Here is a 12,512-nt window from a genome sequence, read left to right on the forward strand (position 1 = left end):
GGCACCCGGGTCTCGAACTGCTGAACTACCGACCTTCCACAGCCTGCAGTTCAGCGTCTTAACCACTTGAGCCACCGCAGCTCCATTTTTAATGTTAATAAAAATAGCAAATTTGTATATTTCCCAATAAAAACGTGTGGGTTACATTTGTTCATGTCTTGTGGCTCTCAAATATCTATTTATTTTATGGGGCTCTTATGTTAAGCAAGTTTGACCCCCCCTGCCCTAGACCGATCCTGCATTGAGGAGGGGGTTGGACTAGATGGCCTGTGTGGCCCCTCCCAAATCTGGGATTCTGGGATCCTATGAAATGTTAAAGCGTTACTATCAGAGTCACACTCCTCTTCTTCCTCCTTCTTTCAAAAGGAGAATAAATGCATGTACCTAATTTCTATGTATGGCTCCGCTGAACTGCAGGCTGCGGAAGGTCAGTAGTTCAGCAGTTCGAGACCCGAGTGTGCCGCATGACGGAGTGAGCTCCCGTCTCTGGTTCCAGCTTCTGCCAACCTAGCAGTTCGAAAGCAAGAAATTGCAAGTAGATAAATAGGTACCACTTCGGTGGGAAGGGAACAGCGTTCCGTGCGCCTTGGTGTTTCGCCATGCCGGCCACAGGACCATAGTAACGTCTTCGGACAGTGCTGGCTTTGAAACGGAGATGAGCACCGCAACCCTAGAGTCGGACTCAACTGGCTTTCGAGCAAGGGAACCTTTACCTTTACTTTAATGAAAAACAACCACTTATTCCTTCATAGAAAAAATACAAAGGTCAATAAAATTACACATAGCTGTCTGCTCCAAACTCTCTCAGTCAGTCCTTCTAACAGTCTTGTATTCTCAAAAGCAGTCTGCTCCAAATTCAATCTCTCTTTCAACACTTATTCCGGATATTTAAGTGTTTCAGACCTCTGGTCTTTCCTCAGGAACAAATCCTGTATAGGAATCTCACGTTCAATGTTACCTTCAAGTTGACACATTCATTGATTTACTTTTCTGTTAATCTACTTGGGTCTCCTCACTGATTTTCAAGCCTGCTGCTGCTGCCGCCAAAGTCAAAGGGACCCAGACTATGCCTCCAATCATTTTTTACCTCTGTTGGTCTTAAAAGGGCCACGGGACTCCGCCTTTGTTCTTTTATTAGAAGCCACTGAAGATGCATTATGTTGGTTGCACCCTGGTGTTCTACGTGGTGTCTAATTAAGACCTGCAAATTCAAACATGCTCAGCCTTGTGCTGTGGTGGCCGCTGCTCCTAAACTAAGGTTTTTAAAAAATCTGCACAGCCAATCGAATCTCCAACAACCAATCGGAAGCCTTGCTGGGCAAAAGCCCTACCTGTTCCCGCCCACTTTCTAAACGTACTTGGTGGGCACCAGAAAAGGTTCTGGTGGGCACAATGTTGGGGGGCCCCCAACCCAGAGATATAAATGTGTGCATCGGATACAGCTTCCCTCTAAGCTGGCTCACAGCTTTTTTAGCTCCGGCTCACACATTTTTGTCTTCGCTCAGGAAGGAGGGCTCCAGAGCAAACTAATTTATGCAGCAGCCACATCGCTCGCTCACAACCTCAATGCCAGCAGCTCACAAAGTCGAATTTCTGCTCACATGACTCCACAGCTGAGAGGGAGCATTGCTGTGTTGGTCCTTACTTTGCGTTTCTCTGTTCACCAGGTCTCAGACCTACAATGCCCACGAAATCAATCTGCTGCTGGCAGTGGAGGAAAACCAGATGATTGAATGGATCTTCATTGACCCAGAAGACTTCACAGGTAACTGCACCCACACCTGAGACAGAAGGATGGGGGAAGAGGGCAGACGGATGCCCTACAACTCCTTAAAAGGCTGCAGTCACACACACTCAATAATCCACTTTCAATCTTGATTTTGCCAGTTCACACCAGTTGGAAAGTGCACTGAAAAGAAGAAGAGGAAGAGGAGGAGGAGGAGGAGGAGATTGGATTAAGTTTGGTGGTAAGCCAGTTTTGTGTAGAGGTTAAATGTGTGGACTCTAATCAGGGAGAACCGGGTTTGATTCCCCCACTTGCACCTGGCTGGATGACCTTGGGCAAGCCATAATTCTGGCACAGCTGTTTTTGAAAAAGAGCAGTCTCTGTCAGAGTTCTCTCAGCCCCACCTCCCTCACAGGGTGTCTGTTGTGGGGAGGGGAAGGGAAAGGAGTTTGTAAGCCGCTCTGAGACACCTTTGGGTAGTGAAGGGCGGGCTATAAATCCAATCTCTTCTTCTTCTTCTTCATCTACCCTGCCCTTCACTCGGAGTCTCAGAGTAGCTTACAAACTCCTTTCCCTCCCCCTCCCCGCAACAGACGCCCTGTGAGGTAGGCGGGGCTGAGAGAGCTCTGGCAGAAACTGCTCTTTTTCAAGGACAGCTCTGACAGAACTATGGCTTGCTCGAGGTCATCCAGCAGGTGCAAGTGGAGGTCTGAAGCATTGGTTGGAAAGTGCACTGAAAAAAAGAAGAGGAAGAAGAAGAGCAGGAGGAGGAGGAGATTGGATGTATACCCTGCCCTTCACTCGGAGTCTCAGAGTGGCTTACAAACTCCTTTCTCTTCCCCTCCCCACAACAGATGCCCTACGAGGTCGGTGGGGCTGAGAGAGCTCTGACAGAAACTGCCCTTTTTCAAGGACAGCTCTGACAGAACTACGGCTTGCCCAGGGTCATCCAGCAGGTGCAAGTGGAGACGTGGGGAATTAAACCCGATTCTCCCAGATTAGAGTCCGTGCACTTAACCACTACACCTGACTGGCTTGACAGTGGATTATGCAGTGTGTGTGACTGCAGCCATAGGAACGTAACTGTTGCAGAATTGCCTTGCTGGATACGGCCAAGGGTCTCACCCAGTTGGACATTCTGTTGTCCAAAATGCCCGTCCCAATGTTGCCTCTGGAAAGCTCAGAAGTTGACTGCGAAGGCTTCAGGTCTATCATGTTGTTAGTTCCCACCACCTGGGCCTTCAGAAGTATGTTGAGTTTGAATATGGAGACTCCGTGTAGCTGTAATGGTGCATAACAACGGATAGGACTTTAGCTGTTGCAGATTTTCCGGGTTGTGTGGCCGTGGTCTTGTCATTGTATCACACAGAAAGATGAAGGACTCTCTGTGTCAAGGTTAGAAGAAAAATGGTAGGCAGGTAATTTATGTCTACTCAGGAAGGTGGGGTAGGGCTGAGTCATTATCTTGTAGCAGTTCCCCAGGCTGTGAACATGCTAATAGATGAGCTTTCCTGAGGAGAATCTTTTGTATATGGATTGTTTCCTGAGAAGGTTTCCTGTTTCCTGAGGAGTCCTATCCTTAAGGAAACAGGATAGGACTGCACTGCCCTCCTCCATGAATTTGCCCAATCTTTTATTTTCAAGTTACTTAAGTTTGTTGCAGCCAGTGACCCCATCTTGTGGCCATGAATGCCACAAGACATATTCATGGAGGAGAGGTCTATCAGTGGCTACTAGCCATGGCGACGGAAGGGAACCTCCATGTTCAGAGGGGGCAAACCTCTGAGTCCCAGAGCCAGGAGGCAACATCAGGGGAAGGCCTCGGCCTCTCTGCCCTGTTGTTGCCCCCCAGAGGAACTGGTGGGCCACTGTGTGAGGCAGGATGCTGGACTAGATGGACCACTGGTCTGCTCCAGCAAGGCTCTTCTGAGGTTCTTATGAAGGCCTCTGCCTCTCTGCCCTGTTCTTGGCCCTCCAGAGGAACTGGTTGGCCCCTGTGTGAGACGGGATGCTGGACTAGAGGGACCCCTGGTCTGACCCAGCAGGGCTCTTCTGATGTTCTTATGAAGGCCTCGGCCTCTCTGCCGTTGTTGGAACTGGTTGGCCACTGTGTGAGGCAGGATGCTGGACTAGATGGACTCTCACTGGTCTGATCCAGCAGGGCTCTTCTGGTGTTCTTATGAAGGCCTCAGCATCTATGCCCTGTTGTTGGCCCTCCAGAGGAACTGGCTGGCCACTGTGTGAGGCAGGATGCTGGACTAGATGGACCACTGGTCTGCTCCAGCAAGGCTCTTCTGAGGAAGGCCTCTGCCTCTCTGCCCTGTTCTTGGCCCTCCAGAGGAACTGGTTGGCCCCTGTGTGAGACGGGATGCTGGACTAGAGGGACCCCTGGTCTGACCCAGCAGGGCTCTTCTGATGTTCTTATGAAGGCCTCGGCCTCTCTGCTGTTGTTGGAACTTGTTGGCCACTGTGTGAGGCAGGATGCTGGACTAGATGGACTCTCACTGGTCTGATCCAGCAGGGCTCTTCTGGTGTTCTTATGAAGGACTCGGCCTCTATGCCCTGCTGTTGGCCCTCCAGAGGAACTGGCTGGCCACTGTGTGAGAGAGGATGCTGGGCTGGATGGACCAATGGTCTGATCCAGCAGGGCTCTTCTGATGTTCTTATGAAGGCCTCATTCTCCCTGCCCTGTTGTTGGCCATCCAGAGGAACCGGTTGGCCACTGTGTGAGACAGGATGCTGGACTAGATGGGTTATTGGTCTGATCCTGCAGGGCTCTTCTTATGTTCTTAAGGTAATTATGCCTGCGATGAAGTCCTTATTGGTGGCTGTTCCAAAGCTCCGGCCAATCAGCTCTGCTAGGTGACCCTGATGTTCCGACAGAGAGACAGATCAGTCTCTCTCTCTGTTTTGCTCTCTCTCCACCCTTTAGAGAATGACGCAGCTGTATGTAATCCTGAGCACATTAGGCAGATAAAAGCATTTTTGGCACGACTCTCACAAAGCCAGGCAGGAGACAGGAGGTTTCCCAACACTGGATTAGGGGATCAAGTCATCCTGCGGTGGATATGATTAATTCGGAAACTTTTCTTCAGTATTCTGTGCATGGTAGCTGATGGAAGGGGCTGGGCGAAGACTGTGCCAAGTTGGATCCTGCCAACTTTCTCGTTCAATTTCCTCTGATTCCCCCCCCCTTGAGAGCCACCACCCCACGTGACTTGTATCCACACGGGTCCCATGATCCCTTTTGGTGAGCAAAAGAAATCCTCGTTTCCTCCTTTCCCTAGTGCTAAGGGTGGCAGGACACAGCCATGTGTTACCCATCAGCCCTGTTCGGTTATTTATTGCAACTGGCTCCCCGTTGGGAACAGCTCTGAAAGAACTTGTGCCTGAACCCAGGTCACACCAGCAGCTGCAAGTGGAGAAGTGGGGAATCAAACTCGGTTCTTCCAGCTTAGAGTCCGTGCTCCTGACCACTACACCAAACTGGGTCTCTGGCACAGGACAGGGTATCGCTCAAAGAACAAGGAGTAATACCTCAGGGGGATCAGGCTTGGGTTCCTTGACACTACGTTACAAATTATTATGCAGTGTACATGTGAAGAGGTAACGTGTGTGTAGCAGAACAGGCCTGTTCTGTCCTGCAGGGCTGCTTCTGCCCTGCCCTCCTAGGGGTTCCCAACTCCCTGGAGGGGCTTTTCTTTCACTCTCAGAGTAGCTTGCCACCATAATCTGATTGTTGCAGGGATTCCCCCACTGGGGGGGATCAGGACCCCCAATGTCCTGTCCAAGTTCTGAGGCCTTGCCTCTGTGTCTCCCACTTGCCCAAAGCCTGGCTACCACGGAGACAGTTTAATGCAGGGCTGTCAAACATGCGGCCCGGGGGCCAGATCAGACCCTCCCGGAGGGCTTCCATCAGGCCCGCAGTGGAACTGGCCATCTCCAATGCAACAAGCTCTAGCTGGGCCGCTGCCTGTGGCCCCCCCCTTGGGAGAAGAAGGGGCGGCGGTGGCCTCGTCCCCCGGGCCCAGTGGCGGGTAGAGCACAACGGCTCTGCTGCGCCTGCGTCCCAGCTCCTGTCACCGGGGTCGGACAGGAGGAGGGTGTTGGCGCCACGGCGGGCCCGCATCAGGGAGGCCTCTCGGTGTGTTCGGCGGTGGCGCTGGCGGCAGCAGCGGGGCACAGCGCGCAGCAGCATCAGAGCTGCCTCAGCTGCCCTGTACGACGTCCGCAGGGCTTCCGGCGGAGGGGTGGCCTCTTGCCGCAGCAGCAGTCGCCGCCATGCTCCTGCCTCGACTGTTGCATCTCTGAACATGTGTGGGCTCTTGCGCCTCTTCTCCACCTCTCCCAGTGGGCCTGCTCACCCTCCGGCCGCCAGAGCACCCGTCCCCTCGGGTGGCTCAGAGCACAGTGAGCCAGAGACGCTGCCAGCCGCCTCGCCGCCTCTGTGGGCAGGACGGAGGTGAGGGAGCCAGCCAATGCAGCCAGGGGATCCTTCAGAGTGGCAGGTGCGAGAGCCAAAGGCTGTGGGAGCGTTTGCAGGAGGGACCCCAAAACTCTTTTATATATAAGGAGAGCTATCTCCGCTACCTGGCACTACATTCTATGACACACATGGCCCGGCCCAACAAAGTCTCATTTATGTCAGATCTGGCCCTCATGACCCCTGGTTTAATGCCTCGGGTGCCCTTGGGGAAACAGCTGCTTGCCAACCCCCCTGGAGCTCCTTCTAAAACAGCGTGTCCGAAATGGTGGAGGTCCATGTGGTACACAGAACCACTCCCAGCATCACCAGTCCAATGGAAGAATCATTTGTATTTTTTCCTTCCCCCTTATTCTGCCTGTCTCTTTCTTCCCACCCACCCCCCCAGTCACTCTCAAAGCGAACGCCTCCATTTAAGCAGATTGAACGGGGGACACTGTTGTCCTGAACAGCTGCCGCCGTCCTTCTCCATCAAGTTTTAACAGCATATTGAAAGCACGAAGTTCGTTGTCGGGAGCGGGAAGGTTCCCCCCCCCTCCAAATTACTGGGACAAGCCAGTTATTTTACCCTGGTAAAAAAATCTATCACTCTGCCAAACGACAGGGGGGAACACAGCGGCGACAGGTGACAGCGGTTTAATAACGTGTCACGTTCGGATTTGCCTCGTAGCCAAGGGGGGGAGTGAGAAAGAAAAATGTGGATCTCTGCAGCAGCAGGCCCGTTGGAGACGTTTAGGGGCACAGCACCTGACAGGATTGGCTCAGCACGCCACCAAATCCAAGCGGCTGGCTGAAATCCCCTTGAAATCGAAGGCGGTTGCAGGCATAGTCTAGATGTACTGGCTCTTGACGTTTTGGGTAAATCCAGAGGTCTTTGTATGGGCTCTTCTCATCCTTAGAAAAGACCTCTGGATCGATTTCCCATCGGCCGATTCCCGTAACTGCCTTCCCAGGGGGAGCTGGGACTGGACATTCCATCTATCCGGATGAAGCTCTGGATTTTGGAGGATGCAGTGGCAACTTGTTATTGGGCTGGAGAGAGAAAGAGAGAGCATCACCGACACCAGATTTCTCCCGTGTGGTGGGTTTTGTACCCTCTAAGCTGAGTTTGTGTGAGCCAGCTCACAGTTTTTTAGCCTCCGGCTCGCACATTTTATTCTTCGCTCAGGAAGGAGGGTTTCGGAGCGAACAAATGCATGCAGCAGCCAAATAGCCCGCTCACGACTTTAATGCCAGTCGCTCACAAAGTAAAGTTTTTGCTCACAGCTTAGAGGGAGCACCGTGGGTCGGACACCCACGAATGGGTCATAGTTCTACTAAGTAGGGTAATAGGGGCAGGAGTAGAGTTGCCAACTTTGGGTTGGGGAATTCCTGGAGATTTGGGGGGTAGAGCCAGGGGAGGGACCTCAGCAGGGTATGATGCCACAAAGTCCACCTTCCAAACAGCTATTTCCTGTGGGGGAACTGGGCTGGAAGTGGGGCAGCGATGCTCCATATTCTTGGTGCTTGGGGGGGGGCAAGAGTGGGAGGCCTTCTGGAGTTCCAGCCCCACTGGTGGACATCCTGATGTCCCCTGGGTTTTGGTCCCTGTGTGACACAGAGTGTTGGACTGGCTAGGCCACTGGCCTGATCAAACATACTTTCTCTTACGTTCTTATGTCTGGGCCAGTGATGCTCTGTATTCTTGGTGCTTGGGGGGGGGGCAAGAGTGGGAGGGTGTCTGGAGTTCTGGCCCTGCTGGTGGACCTCCTGATGGCACCCGGGTTTTGGCCCCTGTGTGACACAGAGTGTTGGACTGGATGGGCCACTGGCCTGATTCAACATTGGCTTGTCTTATGTTCTTAATGAAAAGCAAAATATGAACTTTTCCTGGGATAACTCAAGTGAGAGTCTTCCATTTGCGGTTGAGGAGGGGGAAAGAAATATAGAGCTGCCTTACAAGGGGGACGCATATATTAGAGTGTATGTCGCAAGGGGCGGATTAAGGCTCACGGGTGCCCTCAGCACTGACCCATCTTAGTGCCCCCCTCCTTTCCACACTGACCCCCAGTCCATTTTAGTTGTCGACCTGTCTGACCAGATAGACAATGCAGGTTGCAGCAATACAAAAATGTATTCATAGGATAACGCAATATACTGCACACCCTAAGCTTTTCACCCTTTCCCCACCTTTGTGGTGCCCCCTTTGGCCCTGGTGCCCTAAGCACGTGCCTAGTCCGCTTCATGGTTCATCTGCTCCTGGTATGTAGAGTAGGATCCACTTCAAGAAGTCTAAGGACAAATGCCGCAGGGAAAAAGAAAGGTGACAGCGCTTTTTAATCCCTTGGAAAGTATCCAGAACAGGACAGATACAAATGCCTTTATTGAGATCAGCGTTCCCTCTAAGCTGAGTGAGTGTGAGCTAGATCACAGGGTTTTTTAGCCTCCGGCTCACATGTTTTTGGCGCCGTTCAGGAAGGAGGGCTCCGGAGCAAACTAATTCATGCAGTAGCCAAATCGCTCGGGTCACAACTTTCATGCCCGTAGCTCACAAAGGAGAATTTTTGCTCACGAGACTCCACAGCTTAGAGGAGGCGTTGACTGAGAGCGACCGAAGGTCACAATGTAGTGAACTAGCCCTTCTATCTCACACCATTCTATACGCACACACACACCGCACACACATAGAAAAGATCGTTCCCTCCTAATGATAAGGATTAGAACCTTTTTTTTTTTTAAATGAAAGTGGAGATTCTCAAGTGCAAACCAGAGTTTATGTTTCCATGAGGAACATACCGGTACAGTATAATAATTAATACTGATCCTATGGCCTTGTGTGTAGTATAGCCAGGAGATTCAAAGATTCTCCGGCAGCCAGAAGTCCTAGCTCTTTTAGCGTTATGCACCACTAGGCTCAAGTGGTTAAGACACTGAACTGCAGGCTGTGGAAGGTCGGTAGTTCAGCAGTTCGAGACCCGAGTGTGCCGCATGATGGAGTGAGCTCCCGTCTCTGCTCCCAGCTCCTGCCAACCTAGCAGTTCGAAAGCAAGAAATTGCAAGTAGATAAATAGATACCACTTTGGTGGGCCTTGGTGTTTAGTCATGCCAGCCACATGACCACGGAAACGTCTTTGGACAGCGCTGGCTCTTCGGCTTTGAAACGGAGATGAGCACCGCAACCCTAGAGTCGGATTCGACTGGCTTTCGAGCAAGGGAACCTTTACCTTTACCACTAGGTGGCGAGCTAGACTTGTTTTAAGGCAAGAGACGTTTCAGAGGCGGTCTGCCGTCGCCTGCCTCTGCGTCACAACCCTGGTATTCCTTGGCGGTCGCCCATCCAAATATGAGCCGAGGTCAACCCGGCTTAGCTTCCGAGATCTGACAGGATCGGGCCAGCCTGGACTATCCAGGTCAGGGCACCGGTACAAGTAACCAAACTGATCTCCAGAGTACAGAGCTTGGTTCCCCTGGAGAAAAAAGACGGTTTTGGGGGTTCTGGACTCCTTGGCGAGGGGTCCCCAGCCTGTATGAGCCGGTGAGCAGCTTTGGAATTCTGACACGACACGGTGAGAACAGCCGCTGCCACAAAATGGCTGCTGCTGGAGGCGGAGTCAGTCACAAAATGGCCGCCACAGCTTCCCTTCAGTCACACCGTGAAGAATCCATTTGCTGTGGTGCCAAAGCAACGTTTTTAAGAATCTCTCCAGCCAATCCAATTTCCAATGGCCAATCAGAAGACTTGCTAGGCAAAAGACTCATCTGCCCCTGCCCACTTTCTGAAAACACTTGGCGGGTGCCATGACTCTCATGGGCACCATGTTGGCAATATACCCTGCTGGGGTCTCTCCTCTCCTCTCCCCTCCCCAGGTTCCTCCCTCAAATCCCCAGGAATTTCCAGTCCTGGAGTTGGCACCCTTACTCAGGCCTCTAGCTACAGTGGGGGGCCCTTTCTTAAAGGCACAGCCCCTACAAGAATTTCTCCTGTAAATCCTTTTTTCATTCATTGTTAGATATTTTTTAAAAGGCACGTGCTCCTTTAAGCAGAGTGGGGTGTTGTAGTTGACCAATTCCCGCACTGAGCAAGGGGGTTGGAGTTGGTGACCTCTAGGATCCCTTCTTCTAACTCTGTGTCAAGGAACTGGTCTCCTCTAAGAGAGTTTTCCTGCCTAAGCATTAGCTTTCTTGACTATAGTCTCACCCACAGCTGCCAGCTAGTTCTCAGAATTGTGGCTTCGGCTGGCAGAAGTGATTAACTTGCAGCAGCTGAGAACTGTCATCTAAAGCAGTTGACAGCTTGCAATTTAGAGATCTATCCCAGTCACGGCTTTCTATGGGCTAAATGGCTTCTCTTTCTGCTCTGAGGACTTTGGCCCCACCAGGAAAAAAAATTGCCCCACAAGCAACCAAATCCTGGCTACGGGCTTGCCCCTAACCACTGGTCTAGAATTCATCTGTGCTCCACAGTGAACCTGACCTCTCTGTGTGTGTGTGCCCTGTAATCAGGGGTCATTTCGTAGAAAGAGGTGCAGGAGCTCATTAGCATAACTCATTAGCATAACTTATTTGCATGTGCCACACCCCCTGGCATCACCGGAAGTGTGTCAGAAGGCAACACCCACCGCTCAGACTCCACGGGACTGTTTTGCATTGCTAGCTATTGGAGGGGGGGGAATGTTCAGATCTGTACTCACAGAGGAGGGAGAGCTTGTACCTGAATAAAACTTGGTCTTAAAGGTGCCACTGGAATGTTTTGGGCCAGGGGGGGGCTCTGCAACTTACCTGGCTGTTTCTTGCTCCTTGTGGCCTGACTGAGGGCTGCTGGGAGCAGGGGATGGGGCTTGTTGCATGTGCCCGCCCCCTGGGCTCCTTACTGCCGGAGCTCCGCTCCTGTGCAATCCCGCAGGAAATGACCCCTGCCCGTAATGATGGCTTCTCTCATGTCCATGTGGCGTCTTCCCACAGAGAATGGGGAGTGGGCCATCAAACACCGCCCGGCCAAGAAGATCGTGAACGCCGAGCGCTTCACGCCGGATGACATCGGCTACCAGCAGATCATCTTCTTCCTGATCATCCAGAGGAAGCCGCTCTTCTACATCATCAACATCATCATCCCCTGTGTCCTCATTTCCTCCGTCGCCGTGCTGGTCTACTTCCTGCCGGCCAAAGGTCAGCGTTAGGTGTTGGAAGGGGGACGCCAGCCTCCAGGTGGGGCCTGTGGATCTCCTGGGAATTACACCTCATCTCCAGACTACAGAGATCAGTTCCCCTGGAGAACAGGGATGCTTTGGAGGGTGGACTCTGTGGCAGTGTACCCCACTGAACTCCCTGTCCTCCCCAGGCTCCGCCCCCAAATCTCCAGGAGTTTCCCAACCTGGATCTGGCAACATTACCCCCCCATCCCCTGTTGGTTGCCAGGGGGGACCTGGCAACCCTACGTTGCCATGGCCTCTCAAAGGATGGGGTTTGTTGTTAGGGTTTCTTTGGGCCCGTCTCCGTGCAAACCTCGTCCTGGCTTTCTCCCAGTTTAACTGTCGTGACTTCATGCGCAGAATCTTTGGCGGAGGAGGAGGCTTGGAATTCGCCGAAACACGTGCCCCAGTTTGGTTTCACAACCTCCAGGTGATGGTGGAGAGCTCATAGAATCATAGAGCTGGAAGGGGGCCATACAGGCCATCTAGTCCAACCCCCTACCCAATGCAGGACCAGCCTAAAGCATCCCTGACAAATATTCGTCCAGCCTCTTCTTGAAAGTTGTTGGTGAAGGGGAGCTAAGCCACCTCTTTAGGCAGCTGACTCCACCTTTGGGCCACTCTGAACGTGAGAAAGTGTTTCCTAATCTTCCTAATCTGCATGTCATTTAAACCCATTGCTTCGGGTCCTCTCCTCTGCTGCCGACTGGACCAGCTCCTTGCCCTCCTCCCAATGACAGCCTTGCAGATATTTAAAGAGAGCCATCATGTCCCCCCCCCCCAATCTCCTCTTCTCCAGGCTAAACATACCCAAGGCCCTTAGCCTTTCCTCGTAGGGCTCGGTCTCCAGACCCCTGATCATCCTCATCGCTCTCTTCTCAGTCTCCAGACCCCTGATCATCCTCATCACTCTCTTCTCAGTCTCCAGACCCCTGATCATCCTCATCGCTCTCTTCTCAGTCTCCAGACCCCTGATCATCCTCATCGCTCTCTTCTCAGTCTCCAGACCCCTGATCATCCTCGTTGTTCTCTTCTCAGTCTCCAGACCCCTGATCATCCTCATCTCTCTCTTCTGCACCCTCTCGATTTTGCCCACATCCCTTTTTATTACAACTGATCTCCAGGCGACAGGGAT

General features: G+C 52.2%; 1 protein-coding gene across 1 annotated transcript in view; it reads left to right on the forward strand.

Annotated features, from left to right (window-relative positions):
• The window catches only part of CHRNG (cholinergic receptor, nicotinic gamma), a 46,083-nt gene that overhangs the window by 18,133 nt on the left and 15,438 nt on the right, over window positions 1-12,512 (forward strand). The window contains exons 6-7 of the mRNA XM_015407832.1: window positions 1,668-1,765; window positions 11,151-11,354. Coding sequence (XP_015263318.1) covers window positions 1,668-1,765; window positions 11,151-11,354 — 302 coding nt within the window. The remainder of the gene's footprint in view (window positions 1-1,667; window positions 1,766-11,150; window positions 11,355-12,512) is intronic.

Source organism: Gekko japonicus, unplaced genomic scaffold (assembly GCF_001447785.1).
Source record: "Gekko japonicus isolate JY-2015 unplaced genomic scaffold, Gekko_japonicus_V1.1 scaffold3318, whole genome shotgun sequence".
Classification (NCBI taxonomy): domain Eukaryota; kingdom Metazoa; phylum Chordata; class Lepidosauria; order Squamata; family Gekkonidae; genus Gekko; species Gekko japonicus.